At 40.5% G+C, this 24,480-nt stretch overlaps 1 protein-coding gene across 1 annotated transcript in view; it reads right to left on the minus strand.

Annotated features, from left to right (window-relative positions):
• The window catches only part of SLC4A8 (solute carrier family 4 member 8), a 69,103-nt gene that overhangs the window by 37,407 nt on the left and 7,216 nt on the right, over positions 1–24,480 (minus strand). The window contains exons 4-14 of the mRNA XM_007958158.2: positions 23,229–23,389; positions 20,977–21,165; positions 19,865–19,956; positions 15,184–15,341; positions 14,281–14,368; positions 13,139–13,285; positions 11,761–11,861; positions 4,629–4,803; positions 3,866–3,999; positions 2,678–2,923; positions 106–211 (exon numbers count right to left, since the gene is read on the minus strand). Coding sequence (XP_007956349.2) covers positions 106–211; positions 2,678–2,923; positions 3,866–3,999; positions 4,629–4,803; positions 11,761–11,861; positions 13,139–13,285; positions 14,281–14,368; positions 15,184–15,341; positions 19,865–19,956; positions 20,977–21,165; positions 23,229–23,389 — 1,597 coding nt within the window. The remainder of the gene's footprint in view (positions 1–105; positions 212–2,677; positions 2,924–3,865; positions 4,000–4,628; positions 4,804–11,760; positions 11,862–13,138; positions 13,286–14,280; positions 14,369–15,183; positions 15,342–19,864; positions 19,957–20,976; positions 21,166–23,228; positions 23,390–24,480) is intronic.

The following is a 24,480-nucleotide window of genomic DNA, read 5'->3' on the forward strand; positions in this document are numbered from 1 at the left end:
CTGAAAACACCAGAGCTTGCTAAAGGACTATCCCACTTTCACCTTGAAGTTCTTCTTAAAACTGATGGTCACCATGCTAGGGCATCTGGCAACTCCCAAACTTACACTAACAGTCAGGTTAGCCCAGTTGATTTGCGTTGCCATGATATCATGGTCCTTCCAGAACTGTAGAGTGTGATTGTTTGGATTCTCAGGGATAGTACACCTGCAACTGAGGAGAAGAGAAGAAACATTCCTGAAAAATGTAACCAAATATCAAATGATTTTGTCCATGACTGGGCTAAAGACTCCGTCAGAACCTGAGTTGTTTCTCCTGCCTTTGCCCACTTCAGACCTCTGAGGTTGTTGCTATTGGTTGAGGTCCATCTATAGGTCCTCAAAAAAAAAAAAAAAACTAACCACCAAACTCACTGCTGTCAAGTCAGATCTGACTCATAACGACCCCCCCTTTGGGTTTCTGAGGTAGTATCACTACAGAAGTAGATTGTTCAACCTGCATTCCGAGGAGTGGCTGGTGGGTTTGAACTGCCAGCCTTCTGGTTAGCAGTCAAGTGCCTTAGGCACTACACCATAGGTCCTACTACATTCTAATTTTTTCAGTGTCATTACTAAAGATAAAAGATTAAATTATGCTGACAACCAAGCTTGGCATCTGACGTGCCCAGAATGATCCCCAGTTGGGCCCCTTGCTTAGTCTCTTTCTCATGAAAACCAATCAGCGTAGCAAGGAGGACCTGACCTCAACTCAGTTCTCAACAGCTTCCTCCAAGACTCAATAGCTTGAGTCTTGAGCTATAACCTCTGTCATGTTTCTGCCCTGAAAACTGGAGTCTCCTGGAATTATGACAAACTCTTTTTGACATGGCATTGTCTGCTGCAATACCTCAACTCACTACCTTGGCCATTTCCTGCCTGCTTGTGCTGGACCCAGACCTGATAGCTATGTTAGCTTCTCTAGGACTCCTCATCCTGACCACACTTGCTCCTTTAGTCCCACTGACCACCATGTTGCCTCCTAATCCTAGTTTGAACTGATCAAATGACACAGCCATCCCTGCCAACTTTGTTTCATCTATGAATTTAATGGGAGCTGTGGTGGCATAGTGCCTAAGGCATCTGACTGCTAACCAGAAGGTTGGCAGTTCAAACCTACGAGCCACTCTGCAGACAGAAGACTGGGCAATCTTCACCTCTGTAAAGATTTACCTCATATGTTCTTAGTAGGACAACAATATTAAAATTCAAAAAGTTCTCAACAAGTTAGAAAATTGGAGAAAACCAACAAAAGTAAAAGTAATAGGAAAAGCTTTAAAGTCCTACATTTCAGATTTAAGGAATCAATTCCACATATATTAAAATAAAATCATTTATGTTTATGTTTATTATGATGGGGGATCTTGCTTAAACCAGCATCATATGAACCAACGTGAAATGTAACTATGAGAAATACCATTTTGAGATTTATTAACAAAGAATTATAGTAGTTTATCCATACCCAAAGTCTATTCAATCCAGGGTTAGTCACTTCTATCTCCTTTCTTCCACTAAAATATAAGTCTCAAAGGGTAGATTCGTTGTCTGTCATGCTCACCGCTATGTTTCCAGAATCTAATACAGTGTTTGGCACATAGTAACTATTTGTTAAATGAATGATGAAAAGAAATCAAAGAATTAACTTTATAGGAATCAGGACTCCAATGTTGATTAGCAATGCACTAGGCTTTGAAGATTATGCTCCTTAATGGTTTTTCTTTTGGAGTAAAATAATTTTTTAAATTCTAGTAATTTTTCTATAAATTCTGATTTTAAAAAGATTAATGAATGAATAACTAGAACAGATAACAGTATATTTGTGACTGACAGATGCCTTCAGGGCATGTGTCCTCTCTTTTTAGGCATTTCAGATTGAAATTACTCATTTTCCACCCATATCCTCCACATCAGAACTGTACAACCATAAGGGAGGGAACTTGATGTGCAGAGCTGAGGGAAGAGGACTTTTAGTCATAACTTGGAGAATACTGCTCTAGAGGAGAAATGATTTATAGCACCAGACTCTTCTAGAAGGTTAAAAACATAGCTGATCCTTTTCAGCTGTTCCAAACTATGCTGAACACATGAAAAAAACACAATCTCTTGAATTGAAATGTAGATAAGTATATAAGTTTCTAGACTTTCATGATAGAGTACGAGACCCATGGATCTGCAAAGAATTATCAATATAACTTTACCTAATGATTCCTAAAAATTGCCTATATAGTACACACTTACAGAAAAAGAATCTTCTCGCTTACATGAGAACATGGTCCAGGGTCTTACAAGTACTTGCAACAGAGAAGTTCTTCCCAAAAACTAACTCAATTTCTCCCTGTTACATCTGGAGCCTATTTTTGTTTTAATTCCTGGAACTAAGACATGCTCTGGAAAGCATTTCTTGAGTCCCCTCTAGGTTTCACTAGTCTAGGTTTTAGTTTATGTTCCTCCTCATCATTTTTGATTATTCTCCTCTGCCAGACTTCCAAGTCTCCTCATCCATATCTGAGCTCTATTTCTCAGAGAGTCAAAATCCTCAACAGAGGCTATAAGCACTGCCTGGAACACTATATTGACCATTAAACTCAGATCCTTTGCTTATTTAAAAAAGAGAGAGAGAGAGAGAAACATAAAGCACACTTACTAATAGAGGCTAAGATGGTCCAGCTGGCTGTGCATGTGGATGGGGTAGGTCTCTGCCAGGTGAATTAGCTTTTCTATTGCTTCATAGATGAAAATAATGCAAATCAGGGAGGCAAATGCTTCTTCAGTGAAGCGGGTAATGTAGCAGACAAGGGAACTTGCATCAGTTGCTACAAGGACAATACACAGGAAAGCGGTCCATAGTCCAATACAAGCTCGCAGGGAGAGGTATGAAAGAGCGTAGTCTCTGAAACAAAACCAAAGTTCATCAAAAAGTATAGATAGATGGGATTAAGAGACAAAAGGTCAAAAATGTGTTACTTCATCTCATATTATCCATACCAGCATTACACCCCAGTTTATCACTAATTCTGACTGCATTTCACTCCTAAGTGCTGCCCTGGGGCAGCTGTGACAAAGATTTACTTTGTTGGTGGCATTTGCCTTAGCAAAGACATGGAAAGCATAGAAGGAAGAAATGTTCCCATATATAACATTTCCACTATTACTGCCTAATTAAGATCTTATTCTTGCATTAATAAAGAGATCTGGTCTTTCTTCCACGTGCTCCTATTTCTAATAGAAAATGAGTATAAGATCTTACAAAAAATTAAGATATTGCTGAGTCCCTACCACTGTGTTCAACTAGAAGATGGGTGGGGAGAGTTTAAAAAAAAACAAACTCACTGCCATCGAGTCGATACTGACTCACAGAGACCCCCTTTGGGTTTCTGAGGCAGTAAATCTTTACAGAAGAAGATTGCCCAATCTTCCTTCTGTGGAGTGGCTGGTGGATTTGAACCACCAATCTTCTGATTAACGGTCAAGTGCCTTAGGTACCATGCCACCAGAGCTCCTTGCGGGAGATATTAGGCCAAATTAAAATGGACTTGAAATGAACATGAAAGAGTTTGAGTTAGCTAAGGAAAGTCTTTTAAATATAAAATATTTTTAAGACTTCAATAATAGCTGAGGGATATTTACAAAGTCTTTAAGCATAGGAGATCTGCTTTCAGGTATGGGCTATCTGGAGGCTGGATAAGAGTCCCAATGACATTCTTCCTTCAGGTTTTTCACAATCTAGAGTGATTTTTGCCTGTTTATACTCATTGGGGATCTTGGCATTCAACCCTGGCAGCACATTAACCATATCCACTTAAGAGTTTTCAGAAAAACAAATGTATCTTACTTGCAGAATTTGAACAAAATCTTTTCAAACACAAGCACTGGCCCAGTGCTTCCCAAGATGGTGAGAGCTTGTCCTGCAAACAAGGAATAGGCAATCCCAGTCATGGAGGCTCCAAACAAGGATTCAATTGCACTCTGAAAAGTTTAAAAAAAAAAAAAAAAAAAATCACTGAGTCCTTAGTCCATCAGTAAAGAGTAATATTGGTTTATGTACATTCCTGACTTAGCTTTCATGTGTGTCTTGATCATTTGCTAGTATTTCATCTTAGCAAGAGTGATGTGTACACACCATCTAATACTCCTGTAAACAGATACCACTTTAATAATTCAGATGCCCAAATCCATCCACATATGATTCCTCAACTAAGTTCTGTTCTGCACTGACTCAATTCAGTATATTTTTTACTCAATTCAAAAATATACAAAAACCACAATGATACTCCTCACATTATAAGCTGTCATACAGAGTCACTTTAAATTGTATTTTCAAATAACATCAATATATCCATTTTTAATCCTTGGGGTAACAGGAAATTCTACTGTACAATCAGCTACTGAAATTGATATTCAAGCAGAAGAGAGTCTGTTCTACAGGGAGAACTATGTTGCTGATTGATAAGAAGTTGAAAGACTATGGTAATTCAGTAGAAAGAATCCAATCTCCTTAGTCCTAGCACTGGGAATTTTTCCTTCAGTGGGCTTGGCTGCCACCACAATATTTTAAGTCTTGTGTGGAATCATTAGAAGTGGTTAAAATCTCTTACAATGCGTCCCTCAGTGGCTTCTCCGAGCAATCCCCCAAAGGTGATGACAGGTGACATGCAGGCACAGTACAGGAACAGAAAGGAGGCCAAACACTGCAAGCTGAGTGCATCCCGGTAGTCGCTCCAGTACCAGGGGGCCTTCCGCTTGATGTCCAGCACCAAGCCCCCAAAAAGCCTGCGGAGACACGGCAGACAGGCCTCTAACGCTGTCCCTCTTCCACAAACGCATATGAACAACACATATTTGAAAATGTGCTCTGTACTGAGTTAACACTTTGGCTTTAATTTGGCCCCAAGTACAGGAGATGTCTCTGCACTCAATACAAATTATATTTGCAACCAAGAACATGACTTACAGTAAATTTGAATGATTATCCTAAGCATAAAAAAAAATTAATTTGGGTATACATTTTACCCATTTAGTAAAAAGTTCAAAAAAATTAACATGAAAGTAAGTATTAGCTTCAAATTTCAAATTCTCAACTGTTAGGAGAACATACGCAAATCCAATCCAAGGTATTAAAATTGTTAGTTTTATTATATGTTTCAGAAATAAAAAGCCCTATGACATGCACTTTCCTACCTTACTCTTAAGAAATTAGCATAGTAACTCATTCATGCAGTTGACAAGTATTATTAGCAGGTACTTCATGCCAGGCAATGTGCCAAGTATTGGAGATGCAGCAGTGAACAAGACAGACACAGCCCTTGTTCTCCAGGACCAACAGTCTAGTGCAAGAGGCAGGCAGTGTTGTGAGGGTGCTACAGTAACAGAGGGGCATTTCAGCAGAGTCTTGAGGATGTATCAGGAGTTAGCTAGATGAGGCAGAGTTAGCTAGCATAGGTGACCCCTAGAGGTGAGAGTGCATGGCAGGTTCAAGGTGCTAAAAGAAGATTAATATGGTTGGATATTATTGTGTGAGGGGAAAATATCAATAGACAAAGCTGGAGAAGCTGAGTCATGAAGGGCCTTGTGAGCTGTTGTAAGGAATTCTTTTATTTTATTCTAGTAGGAAGGTTGGGCAATCCTACTTCCGTAGCGATACTGCCTCGGAAACCCAAGGAGGGGTCGCTATGAGTCGGGGCCGACTCGACGGCAAATAACAACAACAACAACAACAGCATGTCAAGTCATTGAGAGATTGTAAACATGGGAGAGACATAATTGACCACGTATTCTGGAAGGACCGCTCTGGTGGCAGCATGATGAATGGAGCATGGGGCAAGACAGAAGGCAGTGGATTGGGGATGACAAATGAGTGAATGGATTCAAGTGCTATTCAGGAGGTAGATCAACAGAACTTGATGGCAGGACTTTGGACTCCTCTCTATTTCCCAAGGATGACAGAGATCTAGAGCAAGATATCCCACACCAAAGAGAAGGAGTAGTCCTCCCAAATTGGGTCACTTTTGCTAAGAGTGAAATAACGTTACCAGAGTAAAAGTTTTCAGGTGAGGTCAGAGTGAAGAAAGAGCAACTCAGCATTCAACGGGACAAATGATCTGGTCTCTTCTACAAATCAATGGCTGGGAGAAAAAGAAGGGAGGGCAGTTACAGAATGGGGACTGTCATGGATTGGATTGTGTCCCACAAAATATGTGTCAACTTGACTGAATCATGATTCTCAATGGTTTGGCAGTTATGTGACAATATAAACATCCCCCATGATGTGATCTGATATGATCAGCCAATCTGTTGTAAAGGGATTACAACTGATCTAAGGTGAGTTTCCCTGGGGTGTGACCTCCATCACCATTTATTTTACAAGAGATTAAAGGAGAGAGAAGCAAGCAGAGAATGAGGGATCTCAGTACCACCAAGAAAGAAGAGCTGAGAGTGGAGCATGTCCTTTGGACCTGGGGTCTCTGTACTAAGAACCTCCTAGACTCGGGAGATGATTGATGCCGAGATAGATGGAGATCTCCAAGGAATGCCGGGCCCACAGATATTGAAAGGAGACAAGGACCTTACCCCAGAACCAACAGGGAGAGCCTTTACCTAGAGTTGATGCCCTGAATTTGGACTTCTAGCCTCATAAACTGTGAGAGAATAATTTTCTGTTTGTTAAAGCCATCCATTTGTGGTATTTCTGTTATAGCAGCACTGTTGAGAACTAAGACAGGGAAATAACCAAATGCAAACCTTGACTGGATCCTATGTTGAACAAATGAACTCCAAAAAGATGTTACTAAGACAACCATGAAGAGCTTAATATGGACTGAGCATTTGATGATTTAAAGAATTATTGCTAATTTTGTTAACATTTGTTAATTGCATGATAGCTGTTTTTTAAAATGGTCTTATCAAATAGAGATACATACTCAAGTATTTACAGGTAAAATGACACGATGGCAGTGATTGGTTTAAAAATAATCTAGGAAACATAAAAATAAAATAAATGAAACAAGATTGGCAAAATACTAATAACTTGATGAGAGCAGGGAAGTTTATTATACTATTCTCTTGTTTTAATATTTGAAATTTTCTATGATAAAAAGCTAAAAAGAATGAATGAAAGAAAAGAAAAGAAAACTACTTCCATAGAAAAAGGCACAGCCAGTTATTTCTCTTTGCTTAGGAGCCTGGAAGGAGCTCTGGTAGCATAGCACCTAAGGCATTTGACTGCTAACCAGAAGACTGGTGGTTCAAACCCACTAGCCACTCCTCGGAAGGAAGGTTGGGCAATCTACTCCTGTAGTGATGTTGTTGTTATGTGCCGTCGAGTCAGACCCGACTCATAGTGACCCCTCCTTGGCTTGCCAAGGGAGTATCACTACGGAAGTAGATTGCCCAACTAGTGATACTGCCTCGGAAACCCAAAGAGGGGTTGCTATGAGTCAGGTCCGACTCGACGGCATATAACAACAACAAAAACAACAACAACAAGGAACCTGGAGGTACCTATGAGGTCTGGGACCTGTTAACTCAGGAGAGAAGAACCAGCCAGCTTTCCTCCATTCAAATGCTCTCCCTTATCTAGCAGGGTACAACGGGTATGCAGGTGGATACAGGGCAGACAGTGGTCTTTATTACTCACTTTTCCTCTGGTGTTGATGGGTGTAATTGGGATTCACTTTTCGTCAGTTTAAAGCGGTAACAACCACAATCTGATTTAGGGAAGAGAAACAAAGCCAGCCACTGGCCTGCTTTAGTTTTACTCCATCTGGCAATCCCAGTTTAGAAAAAGGAGCTATCCACAGCTATCCCAGATCTGCCTGAGTTCTGCCTCAGGGTTTGGAGTCAAGGCTCCAGTTAGTAATAAAGTATCACTTTGTTTTTCTTTGTCCTCTGAGTAAATATTCCATAAAGGGCCTTGCAGGCTGCAGAGATTAGTCTAGGGCAAGATTCAAGTGTTTCTGGGTTCTTAGTCAACATACCATCTTATTATCATGTTAATATCACCTTGTATCCACCAATAGCCTTTCTCTAAAGGGCTTTATTCTGGGCAAAGAATCTCTTTCTGCAATAATGAGTTCACACCTCACTCTATGCCCCTGAGGTAACTGAAGATGCTGGAATGATTGGTCAGCCTCTGGATGTACAAGACACCTTCTGAGAGAAGTATGTGTGAGCAAAATATTTCTATGAAAGTGATTTAGGAGAAGCCATAGAAAAGAGGACATCTGTCTGATTAAAGGGAAGGAATAAAGATCTGAGGCTTATTTCAATGATACAATATAAATTAATAAAATAATTTCTGAATACTGTTTATGGAGTCAGCCTCACACCTCATTCATGCATAAAATCAAGTCATAATCACATGTCTACCACAGATATTAATCAGGCAGGGTTTTTTTTGGTTTTTTTTCATATTTGAGATTTCCTTTGCCTTTCAACACTGCCCTCTGTTAAAATTTGGGGGGGCAGGAGGCACACAGGGATAAAAATTTACACTTGATGCAAGAAAGGACTTACCAATGTAGAGGGTCACTAGGCTCTTGAGCACTGATTTAGGGCACCCTTCTCTGGAAGGCTTTAGGGACAGGATAGCCATCCATTTGTCTGGTGTGCTTTGGAAGACACCTGTTTAAAGTGTGGGGGATCATCGAGATAATAGCTCCTTATTCTTTTTATCATTAATCCTTCCTAAAAAGTAGCATCACCAATAAGGGACACAAATCTAACCTAGAAAACCCCCTTTTGTCCTAGCCCTGACTTAGACGGTCAGATAATACAGAACTCAGAGTACTGTTTTCAACTTTGTCTCCTTTCTCACCTTCCTAGAATCTACTCTACTTCATCTCTGAATGCCTCTCTATCCAATAAGGAAACACCTCCCAAGTTTCTAAGTTTTGTTCCACTGTTGGGCAACATGATATGCATAAAGCAGGTTTTCCACCTCCAAGAAATGCAACTAATGGTTTGAAGAATTATAAAACCCAGGCTAATGTAGTTTTTGTCTGTGCGGTCCAGGAAGACCCAGAAACTTCTAGGATGTCCACTTATGGGAAGGTTTACAATGACACCTCACATATTTTGAAGTTGAGAAAGGAACCACAGTTGGCATGGAAATATGATACCTGATGCAGATATTAGGCCATCAGACCTAAAAAACTATATTGGGAGGGAAGCCATGTCTCTTAAGGTCCTTTACTAAGGGCTCTGAAAAAAATTTAGGAGCTCAAAGTATCTCCCACACTGAGCAGAACTAGACTCTGGCCCCAGATAATCTTTCCTTTCAGCTCTGCCAATTGCCAAAGTTCCTGATACATTATGAGAAAGAGTCCTCAAAGTCCATTTGAATTGCAAATAAAGGTACTTAGGGTTTGTGATTAGGCATGTGATGGTCATGATATAAGAGATTTCTTTAGGGACTTCAGTAACCATTTCTGAGATTCTAGAACTATTGGGAAGGAGCTCTGGTGGTGTAGTGCCTAAGGCATTTGACTGCTAACCAGAAGATTGGTGATTCAAAGCCACCAGGTACTCCATAGAAGGAAGACTGGACAATCTACTTCCGTAAAGATTTACTACTTCGGAAACCCAAAAGGGGTCACTATGAGTCGGAATCAACTCCATGGCAGTGAGTTTGGTTTTGAGAACTATTGGGATCCAGTCCAATGGTCTCCTACACCCTACGTAGAATTGATTATAAGTGATCTACTCATAAAACCACCTAGTCTGGGGACTTGCTTCCCTTATCTACTCTAATATATTCTCTCTTTGGCACCAAAATAAATCTGAAATCTCACCTCTGTATGGATATGTTTGAGGGAAATTCTTTTGCCCTCAACTCCACAACTTTCAAACTCTAAGTCCTGGGGTGTGAACACCCTTTATACCCAAAAGATAAATCCTAACAACAACAAAAAAAGGAGTTCTGGTGGCGTAGCACCTAAGGCATTTGACTACTAACCAGAGGGCTGGCAGTTCAAATCCACCAGCCGCTCCTTGGAAGGAAGATTAGGCAATATACTTCCGTAGTGATACAGCCTCAGAAACCCAAGGAGGGGTTGCTATAAGTCACATTCAACTCTACGGCAGTGAGTTTTTGAGTTCATTAAAAAATACTATTAAATCCATACTCAATAGTCTTCCCAAAAAATCACAATCTCCTCTACCCTGCAACCTATTCTAAAGAGAAGTGCTTCCCTGGAACTGTCTCCCAATACCAGGCCTCTCCACCTAGGGGAGCTCTGGTAGCGTAGTGCCTAAGGCACTAGACTGGTAACCAGAAGGCTGCAGCCACTCCTCCAAAGGTTGGGCAATCTACTTCTGCAGTGATACTGCCTTGGAAACCCAAGGAGGGGTCGCTATGATGGCACATAACAACAACCACCACCTCGTTCAGACCTCTCCCAGCTTCAAAGAAAATGTTGAACTCACTCTTGGAGTTGTTCCTTCTCTTCAGTGACCTTCTCTTCAGTGACCCTTCTCCTACCAGGAGTTCCTGCTTTCCTCTCTCCAGGACCTACATATCTTTTCCAACACTCAAGTACAGTCCTTCAACCAGAATACAGCTGTGCACAGCAGGACTCTGCTAGTTAAGTTGCATTCTCTCTTGCTACTCTATATCCTCTCCTGGCTTCTCCCTGAATTTCTAAGAGTCAGGGGGAAGAAAGGACACTTTCCACAGTGGGGGAAAAAAAAACCCTGCATTTCTCTTGAGTGAAGTACTGAGGATAAAAGAATAAGGAACAATAGAGGGTAAATAAGGAATAATAAAGCAAGGGAGTGGAGGACATTATGTTGCTCTCCAGACTGAGTCCTGTCCTGAGAATCTCCACCCAGAATATCCTTCTCAGACACAAGCACAATTAGCCAGAACCATACTCTCAACCTTTTCCCAGGATCTGGAGACACATCTGGATGCCAACCAATTGACAATATCATCCTCTTTTACCACTCTTCTACCTGGGAATAAAACCTCCTAGTCTGGGGACCTGCTTCTGTTACCTATTACCTCTATCTTTAAAATCTTGGACATTTGTCTTTAAAATCTTACCCTAGAAGAGTGTATTTCCTATTCTGAGACGCACTCACTTCTAAGATAGTACTTATCTTCCTACTCTAAAGAAGTTTCTTAACCCAGAATGATTACTTATCATTTGTCCATTCCATGCTACAAAACAGGCATCACACTAAAAGTATTCATTCATTCATCAGATATTAATTGAGTACCTACTCCAGATGCTGGGAATATAATGGTGAATGAGACAGATGGGGTCCCTTCCCATATGAAGCAGTCTAGTAGGAAAGAATCAAGCAATAATCATAAAGTGTGATAAGGGCTGTAATAGGGGTAACTCGATGTTGTGACATCACATACCAAGAACACCTAACCTCATCTATATAGAGTCTTGGAAGGAGCTGAAAGGAAATGGCACCTAAGCTGAGACGAAGGATAAGTAGGGATTAGACAGGAGATGAGGAAGGCAGATAGTGTTCAAATCTGAGGGAACAAATATGGGAAGGACTGGAGGTGAGATGAAACACGGTAGGTTGTTTGAGAAACCTGAATGAATGAATACAATATCTTATATACTTAGAACAGTTATAGTCAGTTCTATTTGAAGTCATGTCCACACCATAAAAACACCACAAAGAAGGCTAACGCAAGAGGATCCCTCATTCCTTTATACAACTTCTGCCCAGAAAGCAACACCAGCTGTGAAAAGACTAAGAACCTACCGCCCAGTGCGCTGAAGTTCTGGCCCACTGTGGCCCCCATGTGGTTCCAGTTCTATGTGGCAAATGTTTCCATTTGGAACTCCAGGCATTTTCCTTTTCTCCTATTAACAAAGGACCACAAAACAGTAAAGCAGCCATCTGTTCTGTCCTACCTGCTGACAGGGGGGCATGATAATGGCATAAGCCAAAACCAGACCAAAATGTTCAAGTGTCTCTCTGTAACATGTAAATACATTTTCTGATTTGGAGAAGTTTATTGACTTTCCTATTAGTATCTGACTGCTCACTCTGCCTTACCCAAGAAATAGGATAAATGGGGGCTTTGACATCAGATATGACCTAAAGTTCAAGTTTCAAATTTGCCTCTATATAATCTTACCTTACAGCCTTGGAAACCCAAAGAGGATCACTATGAGTTGGAGATGGCAATGAGCTGTGTGTTTTTGTTTGTTTTTTGTTTTTTTTTTATCTCACTTTAGTGCCTAAAGCATTTATTTGACTGCTACCAGAAGACTGGCAGTTCAAACCCACCAGCCACTCCTTGGAAGGAAGACTGAGCAATGTACTTCAGTAGAATACATTGGAAACCTGAGGAGGGGTCACTATGAATTGAGACCGACTCATTGGCAGCGAGTTTGGTTTTGGTTTTCTACCTTAAAACTTTGCCCTAGAAAACAGGGTTTTTTGGTTGTTGTTTTTTTGCCCCTCAAATTTTATTCCTCATTTGTAAAAACAGGCACACTATTACTTAATTAGAGCTCTGGTAGCATAGTACCTAAGGCACTTGACTGCTAACCAGAAGGCTGGAGGTTCAAACCCACCAGCCACTCCTTAGAAGGAAGGTTGGGGAATCTACTTCCGTAGTGATACCGCCTCAGAAACCCAAGGAGGGGTCGCTATGAGTCGGGTCCGACTCGACGGCACATAACAACAACAACAACAACGTTACTTTTTTGGGATGTTGCTGTGAAGATTAAATTAGCATACGTAAAGTACTTGGTCTAGTGTCTACTGCAGAGTAGGAGTTTCCTTACCAATTTTAAAATGTCAAAAAAAGTTATCGAGGACCTCTGCTCTCCCTATACCACTTGTTCTTTTCATTTGATGGCTTTGTACAGGATGTACTCCTCCTAAAATGTCTACCATTCCATGAGTGCTTCAAAATTTGGCTTTAAATTCACACTAATGTAATCCTGACTACCCCCATCACACCTGAAACAATCTACATTACAGCATATTCACTTTTTATTATTGTTCCTACATTCTAGGTGCCCAAATAGAGGGCCATGTCTCCATTTATTTTGAATACATCACAAAGTTTTTGTGCTGTCCACTCATAAGTGATGTTAATGACCAGTGGCTGATGCATATACATTACCTGGGAAGGGACATTTTTGGGTGGCTCAATTCTAATAGAGGGATCCCACTCCCCTGGAGGGAGCACTGTCACCTGATCCAGGAACTCATCAATTCCTGCCAGGAGGTCATCTCTCTCTTTTGCCTTATATGCCACATCATGAAAAATCTATAGAGAAGAAAAAAATCCTCAGGAAACTTGAAAGTAACTTCACTTAAAATAACCATCAACTGAAATGGTGAAGGATGGATACAATATCTTGATTTTTATCTCTGTCACAGTGATTTAGATGCAGAAAACCAAGCACTTAGACAAGTACAAGTATAAATGGATAAAAGGAATTTTTTAAAAAAAGAAACTGAGATGAGATAGGTCAAATTGAACTAAATATACGTCTGTTAGTATAAATGAAGGTAAGATGTGACTCCAAAGTTATGCTATTTTATTGTCTCCTCAAAGAATGGAACCAAAGGCACGATCACAGAAAATTTTCCTGATTGTAATGGTTGGAAATACTGGATGGGATTACTAATGACAGTCCTCTACGTAAGAAGCCTCCCAATCAAAAAGAGCTTAGAAAACCCAGCCCTCATCTCCCTCTGCTTCCTGAGACATATGCATTGAAAACCCTGCTTTGTGCTCACATGAGCAGGGCAGTTCTCACCAAGATATGCATTACAGGTTCAGCACCATGGGCAGCCAAAATGTCTAGATGCCTTGGTATGGATATGTCAGGGTATTCACATTATAGTGCTCAGGGGTCATAACCTGGTTCCTACACAACTGGTCTCATGTGTAATAGCAATGAGGTTTCCTCATGTAAGTAGCTTGGATGCATTTAATTAACCATCCTCTCTAGAAAATTAAATCAGCCTTAATGTATTCTAAATATCCTCCTTGGCAATAATCATTTTCCCAGAAAAAGATTTATCTGCCTCCTTGATTACTCAAAAAGGGAGAAATGACATAGGAAGAAAAATCCCCCAGAGGGCTTGGTCACCTCCCTCTACAATAGGCTGTCAGGACATGCCCTGACCTGCTTCCCAGTAGCCACTGCAACTGTAATTGTTTTATTCCCAACACCTAGCACAGTGTCTGACACAGAGTAAACACTCAATAATTATTTACAGGATGAATGATTGAAAAGCAGAAGTGAGACATACCTCATCTGTCATGATTGTGGCCATAGATCTGCCAATTTCATGATACTGCTGACCTTTACCTACTGGACCCAACAAAACAAACAAAAACCTGGCAACACACACAGAGGAAAAAATTAAGTAAGTTAATATAGAGAAATGACATCTTACTCTTCCCTAAACAGCAGAACATTTCTCTCCCCTATCAAACAGAAATCGTCACTATACCTTCAATAAATGGAAGCATACTAATGATGGAATATAAAGAGTTCCCTTGACCTACTAGCTTCACTGTGGGCCTGAGGAACTGTTGGTATAACTCCATTCAATAATGTGGTTACATTTCTGAGGGTTTCCATAGACACATTTCTTTGCTATAGAAAGGACAGTTTTTTCAAAACACGGAATTTTTATTGTAGCGCAAATTCAAGGTTATCTGAATCCCATTCATTGCTCTAACAAGAAAATGATGGGGAGAGGAGAAAGCTAAAGAAATTGAAATGATTAAGCCCCATAGAGGAGTCTAAATTGTGTTCTGAACATCTGAATACTCTCTAATTAATAGGACTCTGGATCACTTGCATCAATACCTTTGCGCAGAGACGTTTCCCTGGGATGCAACTCCATAAAACTGGAAGAATAAGACTTAGGCTTGCCATCAGAACAAATTTGGCCCTTGCTATGCCCTTCTATTACTCCTTGGTTATCTACTTCCAAAGCTGGAGGTACTATGAAGTCCATAGCCTTAAGAATCTTAGAATTCTTCTGTATGGTGGTTAATCAAACATACCCCAGTTTCCTGCATTTATACAGCATTCTCAAAATTAATCTGAAATTTTGGTATCAAACTGATTTCTCCCAATAAAGTTCACCTAAATCCAGACTTTAGTTAGAATGTACTAACTACATGGTTGTCTTTGTCTTTACCTTGTTGGGATCGGCACTTCTGTCAGGCCTGAGAGAAGAACAGCCGGAGAGAGCCTCACAAAGGCAATGATAGGGCGGTCCAGAGTATCCACCTCTCCAACCAAGACATTTGAGGCCTCTGCCCCAGTGGGAATTTTTTTCATGAAATGAAGGTCCACCTGAAAGTCAAAAATAGTAATTCTTTGATTGGGAAGCCATCACCTCAAATATTGATCACCTCCTCAAACTACATATTCATACGGGCATTTTATAGTTTATCAAATGTTTTCTCATATTATCTCATTTGATCTTCACACAATAGCCCTGTAAGGACTTCCGATAAGATGGAGGAATAGGCAGACAAGCGACACAGACCCTCTTCAACAAAGAAAAGAAAAACCAATTGACAGAGATACAGAAGATAATCCTGGAGCCCTGAGCTTTGAAAGGAAGTATACAGAAGTGGATTAGGCACCAATTAGTGGAAGAACCTGAACGAAAACAGTGAGTACAGAGACTGTAGGAGCTGCGGACTGTCAGCTACTCTGACGAGACCAAAAGTCTGAATATTTCCAAATGGTGTTGGGACCTGAGAATTGACCTAAAGACAGGCCTGGTCACCAAGGGCTGCAGGGACGACTGCACTGGTGGCCTATGACTAGGAAGGGAAACAGCAAGGAGGGAGAAAACCTGAGCTGTTGACTTTCTGCTGTCCAGAAGGCGCAGCCATTTTGATTGTTTACAAGGAGTGGCCATTTTAGATATCTAAAGTGACCAAAGGCACAGTCATTTTGAATCTTACAAGTGGCAACCATTTTGGATTTTAAAGTGATAGCACTCTCATTGGGATTCCAGGGACCTAAGAATAGGCTGTTTGCCAAGGTCGGCAGGAACATACGAGAGGCTGACAACAGGAAAGGAGACAGGTGATGAGTGTATGAGTGCTGTCAAACTAGTGAATAGAGCACAGTACTCTGCTTGCATAGGTAACATACAAACAAAACAAAGAAAATGAAAATCATGGGCAAGTCACTCCAACATACAATCACCAATTAAATATAAACACAAAAACTTCAAAATGCCTCAGAGACAACAAAGCATCATGGTCCACACAAAGAAGCAAGATAAAGCAGGAGAAACAAGGGACCAGGATACAGACCCAAAACACATCCCTGAGGAAGATGCAGCATTGAAACTCCCTGATAAGGAATTCAAAAGAATTATATTTAGGTACCTTCAATGAATTGAGAGACAGATCAAGGAAAATATAGAGAAAACTCTAGAACAATTTCGAAAGACTATACAAGAACAAAATGACAAAATAAATGAAAAATTAGAAATGATACAAAATCTACAGATAGAAATCCAGATTAATACTGAATTTTCAGAAGTAGATAAGATATTGAATGGGCAAAGGAGCAGAACTGAATCAATGGAAGACAGAATTAATGAGACTGAAGACAAATATCTGAACACTTCTTTGGAAAGGGATCAATCAGAAAAAAGATCAAAACAAAATGAAGAAAGCCTAAGGTTCATGTGGGATACAATCAAAAGGAATAACCTATGTGTAACTGGAATTCCAGAACAGGAGGAGACAAATAAAGCCACAGAGAAAACTGTCAAAGATTTGTTAGTAGATAATTTTCCTGGTATGATAAAAGGTAAGAATATATCCATTCAGGATGTCCAATGAACCCCAAACAGGACAGACCCCCAAAAGAAAATCACCCAGACATGTATCATCATCAAACTTACCAAAACCAAAGACAAAGAAAGAATCAGGAGAGCAACATGAGAAAAACAAAAGTTACCTATAAGGGGCAACCAATAAGACTAAGCTCGGATTTCTCACCAGAAACCATGCAGGCAAGAAGACAATGGGATGGTATATATAAAACCCTGAAAGAGAAAAATTCCCAATCAAGAATTATGTGCCCAGCAAAATTGTCCCTCGAATTTGATGGTGAAATTAGGACATTTCCAGATAAGCAGAAATTAAGGGAATTTGTTAAAATCAGACCAACCTTACAAGAGATGCTAAAGGGAGCCCTTTGGACAGAGAAGCAACAACAGCCAACAACAACTGACCATTAACACACATGATGATATAACCCAGAAACCAACCCAGATATGGAAGTATCCAAAGTAAAGAAGCCTACAAGATTGTAAACAGGGAACCAGAGATATCAATTGACAAATGAGGACAACTACAAACCAAAAAGAGGCCAAAAAAAAAAGTGTGTCATTATAGAACTTGTAGATGGTAGGGAAATCAAGACAACTACAAGATAGAGTGGACTGTTGTAAACTTGGGAAGAAATCTATGAATCACAGGGTAATGTCAAGGAAGAATGATAAACCTTCACTCAAAAAAGAGGACCAGTGTAAACATTCAGCAAATACTAAAACAATAGCAATGAAGGAAGTGATAACATGATTCATCAATAAAACGAGCTCAGCATAGAAAATTATATGGAACAAAGAAATTGACACCATGAAAAAGCACATAACAAAAATGACAGCAACAAATTCATATTTGATGATAATTACATATCTGGAAAGGGACTTATCTCTAAGATTTATAGCGGAAGAGTGGATGACCAAACTATGATACATACACACAATGGAATGCTATGCAGCACTGAAGAATAATGTAGAGTCTGCAAAACACTGCATAATATGGATGAACTTGGAGGACATTATGCTGAGCGAAATTAAGTCCATCACAGAAGGACAAATATAGTATTAGTTCGCTGTTGTGGAGGGTTAAGGAAAGGTTTATATATGGAGGGAAACATTCTTTGCTGGTTGCCGGGGGTAGGAGGGGAGGGGAGGGAACACTGCAAAAAAAAAAAAAAGTGCATTGACCCATGTCACTTTAGTTTTGTGTATTTCACTGCACATAAATTATATTTCAATAAAATGCATTAAAAAAAAATAGCCCTGTAAAGTGGACAAGGCAGGTCCTAGTCATTAAAAAAAAAAGAAGAAGAAGAAGCAACTGAGACCCAGAGAAGTGAAATTGACTTGCCCAAGACCACAGGGCTTTTCAGGGATAGAATTGGGATTTAAATTCAGGTATTCTGATTTGAATTCCATTATAGCATGCTTCCTCAAAGAGGAAGATTTGAAGCTCTGGGTCAAACTCTTCATTTTCAAATATTTGAATGCTTTATCAGAGGTTTCTGTTTTTTTCCTAAATAAAATGGGAAGCTTTATTAGACATGACATAACACTATTTGCATTTTAGAAAGACAGCATCAAGGAGAAATCAGAGCAAAGATAACTGGGACAGGGAGACCAAGGTTGGAACCAGTAACTGTAGTGAGACACTATTTCTGCAGACTTTGGATACTAAAGTCAAAGTCCCACAAAAGATTTTCAACCTTGAGGGAGGAGTTTTAGGAGACAATAACAAAAATATTGTTTTGACAAATCCCTTCAAGGTTAGAAACAGCAGCTAGAAAGCAAGTGTGGTAGTTAAGTTTGTGTGTCAACTTGGGTGGGCCTGGTTGAGTGGCTGGGCAGCTGGATGAAGTATTCCCCATGATGAGACTGGTAATCAACTCCACGGTGGAATCTACTATGAGCAGCTAAGTAGCTCCCTTAGGAATGAGGTGTGCTTCATGAATATAAGGAGAAGTTTTGGGGAGCGGTTTCTAGCTTATTGCACACTTGAACCCTGCATGCAGCCGTGTCGTTGTTCAGCAGCCTGCCATGCTCTGCTGACCTTGGGACTTTTCAATGGACTTGAATTAATAGCCTGCTATGTGGTTTGGTAACATTGGGACTGTGCCGTTTTGTTGACCTTGGGCTTGTTAGCCTCAGCAGCCAGTAGCTGCCTGAGTGAAGAGATACCTCCAGCTTCAGTGGGCTGGGAGCAAGAGGCAGAGCTGAAGCCCAAGGTTGAACCCAGCCCCTCAAGAGTGGCACTTTGAACTTGGACTAAAAGCCTCCTAAACATAAGAGAATAAACTCCTGTTTGTTAAGGCCATCCCTTTTGTGATATATTCTTGTCAGGGTGGCATGAGGTAACCAGAACAGCAAGAAATAACTAAAAAATTAAAAGGTCTGTGTTAAGGAAAACTGTCTGTGGTTATTCTGTTTCATCACGTTGAATCTGGAGGAACAATCTAATGAGGAGAAGGGGATAGGCTGGTGTAGAAGGGAGAAGACATGAGTAGATGGGCCTCTTTTTCTGAAGAAGGGACTCTGGTCTTGGAAAAACAACAAACCAAACCCACTGCCACTGAGTTGGTTCTGGTTCATAGCAACCCTATAGACAATAAAACTTCCTCTTAGGGTTTCCAAGGTAGACTGCCACATCTTTTGCCTACAGAGCAGCAAAAACCAAACCAAACTCACTACCGTCCAGTCAGATCTGACTCATAGTGATCCCTCCTTGGGTTTCCAAGGCAGTATCACTACAGAAGTAGATTGTCCAACCTTCCTTCTGAGGAGTGACTGCTGGGTTTGAACTGCCAGCCTTCTGGTTAGCAGTGAAATGCCTTAAGCACTACAGCACCAGAGCTCCTAGGTGGGTTCAGGCTGCCGACCTTTATGTTAGCAGCCAAGCACTTCAACCACTGCACCACCAGGGTCCCTTGGTTTTGGAGAAAGGATTTTGAAATACCAAAGCTTACTTAGCTTCTAGCAACTAGACCATAAGCTATACGCCAATTCCTATGTCTCTGCTCACCTTGCTTAAATCCACAGGACTGTGTTCACAATTCACTCCATTTTTCACTTCAAGATTAGTAGTTGGAACAGACTGTGGAGACACCATTTGACCTATTTGGAGAAAATAAAATCGAATTCTCTGAGCCCCTGCCATTTTTGCCTTCTGGCTCACCCCACCCACCACCAGTTGGCTAAGACTATCTCTTGAAAACCTGAAGGGGAAAGAAGTTGAGATGACTTTGAAGCCAAGACCCACACATACCTATCTACTCGCCTACTTGTTAAGGCTCAAGAGAAGACAGAGGTCTCATTAGTTCTGTACCTTCTTCCTGAACCATTCATAACCCTCTTTTCTGTCTCTTATTAAGGCAGTTATCCTTAATCAAAACCCCTATGGAGGACTCTTCAGGAGTATAAATTCCCAGGCATATCTCCTGTACATTGTGCTTCAGTAATTGTGGGGACCAGGAGATCAATATAGATTAGACCCTGCCTGGCCACAGAAAGGTAACTAGTCAGCAGCTGAAATTCATTGAGTGTTTATAGCCACAATGCACTGCACTAAGGACTTTACACGGAATAACTCATTGAAGCCTCACAATAACGGGGAAGGTCCTATTATTATCCCCATTTTATAGATGAGAAAGTAGGACTTAAAGAGGTTTAATAGGTTGCCCAAGGTCACACACTTTGTAAGTGGCAAAGCCAGGATCTCAAACTTAGAAGTCAGATTTAAGAGCTTCACTACTATATTTTGCCTCTTTCTAACATCCTAGAAAGAACCACATTTGGTCCTAAAAAGCTAGAGTTGACCTTTTGTGGCCCCAAATTGTGTCCAGTATGGAATCTCCCAAAAGCCATATTAGTTTTGAAGCTACCCTGGGGCACAAATCCTTCATCTCAAGTTCACTGAGGTCTATTTGAGGCGTGCATCCTTGATGCCACAAGAGAGAGACAGGTACCATCCCAGCCACACATCTTACCAATCACCAAAAAGTGCTAAGTATCCAAATTGGTATTGAAGCATATTAGACAAATACAACTTCTGGCACCTAGTAACTTAGCATCTCCAACTAGTTCTCAAATGTCTTATTCATAAAGACAGAACACAATCACTCTTAAAAGCCTTACCATTTTTATCCATTGAATGTGGATCAGACTGCTTCTTGCCAACTTCAGCAAAGGAACGAACAATGGGAATGAGGTTGTTTCTCTTCTTTTCATTCTGATGATGATGCTTTTTGAGAAGGGCTTCCCGCACTTTAATCCTCATGGTCTCATTCATATCACTGGACAGTTCTTGCTGGTCCAGAATAAGGTCTGGAAAGTAGGCACTGATATGAACACCCAGACTGAGGGTCAATGAACCCAGGGAGGCCAGCATCGGGAAGGGTGGGTGTGAGGGACTTGGGGTGGGAGAAGCATTTCCACCAGGGTTATTGAGGTGCAATTTCAACTTCAGTGTCTGACAGACCTATGTGATGTAACACCTGTGAAAAGTTATACTTTATCATGTAATAAATCATTATTATTAGCTTTTAATATTGAGCATTTTATATGTGCCAGGACCTATACTGCGAACTTTACATATATTATCTAATCCCCATAAAAATCATGAGAAATACATATTATCATAATAATTTTCACAGAGAGGGAAATTGAGATTCAAATAGTTACGAAATATCCAACATCTCACAGCTAGTAAGCTGCAGAGCTGGAATTCAAAGCCAGGACTGTTGGACTCAAAACATTATTATCCACTTTGTTCTGCCTTCTGCATTATCTTCCTTCAACATTTTAATATTGCAGTGATTGTTAAGAGGAACTGTATGTAACTGTAGAACTCAAAATGCCTATATGAAGGTAGAACCTATAAGAATAATTAAGTCAACTGACCACTCACTGCCAACAATTATCACCAAGCATCAATCTTTAACCTGTCTAGCCCAGCAGAACTAGGGGGAGGAAGGGCAGGGGAATTCCCAACACCTGGTATCAAGAGGCAGTTGGCACACTGATGAAGAGCATGGGCTCTAGAACTAAACAGCCACATTCTATCCCAGTTCCACCACTTTCTGTGTGATGTTGGGCAAGTTACATAACCTCTCTGTACCTCAGTTTCCTCATCTATAATATGAAGCTAATAATACCACCTACATCAGGGGGTTGTTCTGGAAAATTAAATAAGATATATATATAATTCTGATTTAAAATAAACACTTGACAGTTTACCTAACCTTATCACTGTGTTTGTGTGTGTTATGTGCCGTCGAGTCGGCCCCGACTCATAGCGACCCCTCCTTGGGTTTCCGAGGCAGTATCACTACGGAAGTAGGATTGCCCAACCTTCCTTCCGAGGAGAGGCTGGTGGGTTTGAACCGCCAGCCGTCTGGTTAGCAGGCAAGTGTCTTAGCCACTATGCTACCAGAGCTCCCAACCTTATCACTACTATTATGAATACATTCAACACCAGATGTGAAAAACTTAGCAGCTTACTTCAATCTTACTTATCTGCTGCCAGGCTTTCCCCAAACCCCAATATATTCTCAGCTTCCAACTCCATCCATGACTGTCCACAACTAGAAGCAATGAATAAGGATCCATACTTCTGTAATTGTAACTTTCATATTGACTTATACTTCATGATCCTTCATCTTGGGGAGGGAAAAGAATCTTCACCCCTTTATTGACTCCTTTTCTCTCTCTCCTTTCACTTAAAGTTCCCAGAACAAAAATTTCTCAGCCCCTTCCAATTTGGCTACCCCAGTGAAACTGCTCTTAATAAAAATCATCAATAACCTTCCAGTTGCTAAATTCCATGGCTATTTCCAGTCCTTACCTAACCTGACCTCTCTGCAGCATGAGACACTGATGAATTGAAACTCAATTCATCCCACAGCTGAGGATGATGAGGATGGGAAGTTAAGTGACTTGCCTAAGGATACAGAGACATTTTATTCATTCCACTATACCATATCTCTGGGAGCTTTAGTAGCATAGTGCCTAAGGCATTTGACTACTAACCAGAAGCCTGGCAGTTCAAACCCACCAGCCAATCCTCAGAAAGAAGATTAGGCAATCTACTTTTGTAGTGATACTGCCTCGGAAACCCAAGGAGGGGTCGCTATGAGTCGGATCTGACTCTACAGCAGTGAGTTTGGTTTTTGGGAGTTTAATTTTACTTAAATGAGCTCTGGTAGCATAGTGCCTAAGGCATTTGACTGCTAACCAGAAGGGTGGTGGTTGAAACCTACCAGCCACTCCTGGAAAGGAAGATTGGGCAATCTACTTCCATAGTGATACCGCCTCGGAAACCCAAGGAGGGGTTGCCATGAGTTGGAATCAACTTGACGGCAGTGAGTTTGGTTTTGGTTTAATCTTACCTGAAATTTCTTCTATGCTGTTTGCACGCATATCCAGAAGGATTGTTCCATTAATAAGGCAGCTTCTTAGCTCAAAGAGACTGTGCAATGAAAGGGTGGCTACATAAGGCTTGCTCCAGCGTTCTCCCCCATCCTCCACATCTTCTTCAAACTTCAGCCACCTGAAAGCATTACAAATAACTAGATATACAGTGCCTAAGGCATCTGACTGCTAACCAGAAGGCTGGCTATTCAACCCACCAGCCACTCCTCAGAAGGAAGATTGGGCAATCTACTTCCTGCAAGATACTGCCTCAGAAACCCAAGGAGGGGTCTCTATGAGTCAGAAACAACTTGATGACAGTGGGTTACAGATAGAAAGGGAGGAATTTTCAAGAAAGAATTGTTAATGGAAGCCACAAAGAGAGATATCTGAATAATCTTATTGAACACTGTAAAATTTAATCTGCATGTTCAGGGTACTTTGGGAAATAAAAACAAAAGCAAAATATAAAACAGCAAGATTGAGTACAATTTTATTTCAGTTTTGTTTAAAGAAAAATTAAAAATATATACAAGTATAAGATTCCAAAATTCTGTATTCCTCATTATCCCTGGATAGTGAGGTTGCAGGCAATTTTTCTTTTTACTTGTCTTTTATTTTCTAATCTTCTATAATGAACATGCATTACTTTTGCAATTAAAAAACAGATCTAAACTATATCTCTTGTATACATTGATAAATCATATAAATAAAATATTTTGCTTTTTTAAAAAGCTAACCATTAAAAAAAGAAAGTAAAGGGTAATCCCAGTGCTCGGTGTGACCTTTAGAAGTTCACAAAGACAGTTCACAAGCCTGATTGTCCTTTCACTTGGTATCAGACCAGTTTGCCTATTTAATTTCTCTACCCTTAGCATCCATGGATACAGTGGGCATCATGCAAAAGCTGTTCCAATGAGAGCTAAATCCATGTTTGGCCAGTTACCTACTTTGCTTCCTTCCCTGAGGATCAGATGCTGACTTTGTAGCATCCATAAGACTCACTGGTCAGTTACTAGAAAAGCCCTAGATATGGCCCTGGGTAACCTGAGGGCTCCTCAAGGATATGAGCCTAAGATAAGCATGGTCACTCTACAACTATCCCAGCAAGCCTAGTACCAGGCTAGCTATAATCCCAAGGCTCTCTCTGAGGTTGAATTATCCCTGAAGAAATTAAATTCTCAAAAATTCTGGGACTTCTAGTAGATTAAACACCCAAATGACTCTATG

The sequence above is a fragment of the Orycteropus afer genome, unplaced genomic scaffold (genome assembly GCF_000298275.1).
Source record: "Orycteropus afer afer isolate SDZICR_OR568_19922 unplaced genomic scaffold, OryAfe1.0 scaffold00859, whole genome shotgun sequence".
NCBI lineage: Eukaryota > Metazoa > Chordata > Mammalia > Tubulidentata > Orycteropodidae > Orycteropus > Orycteropus afer.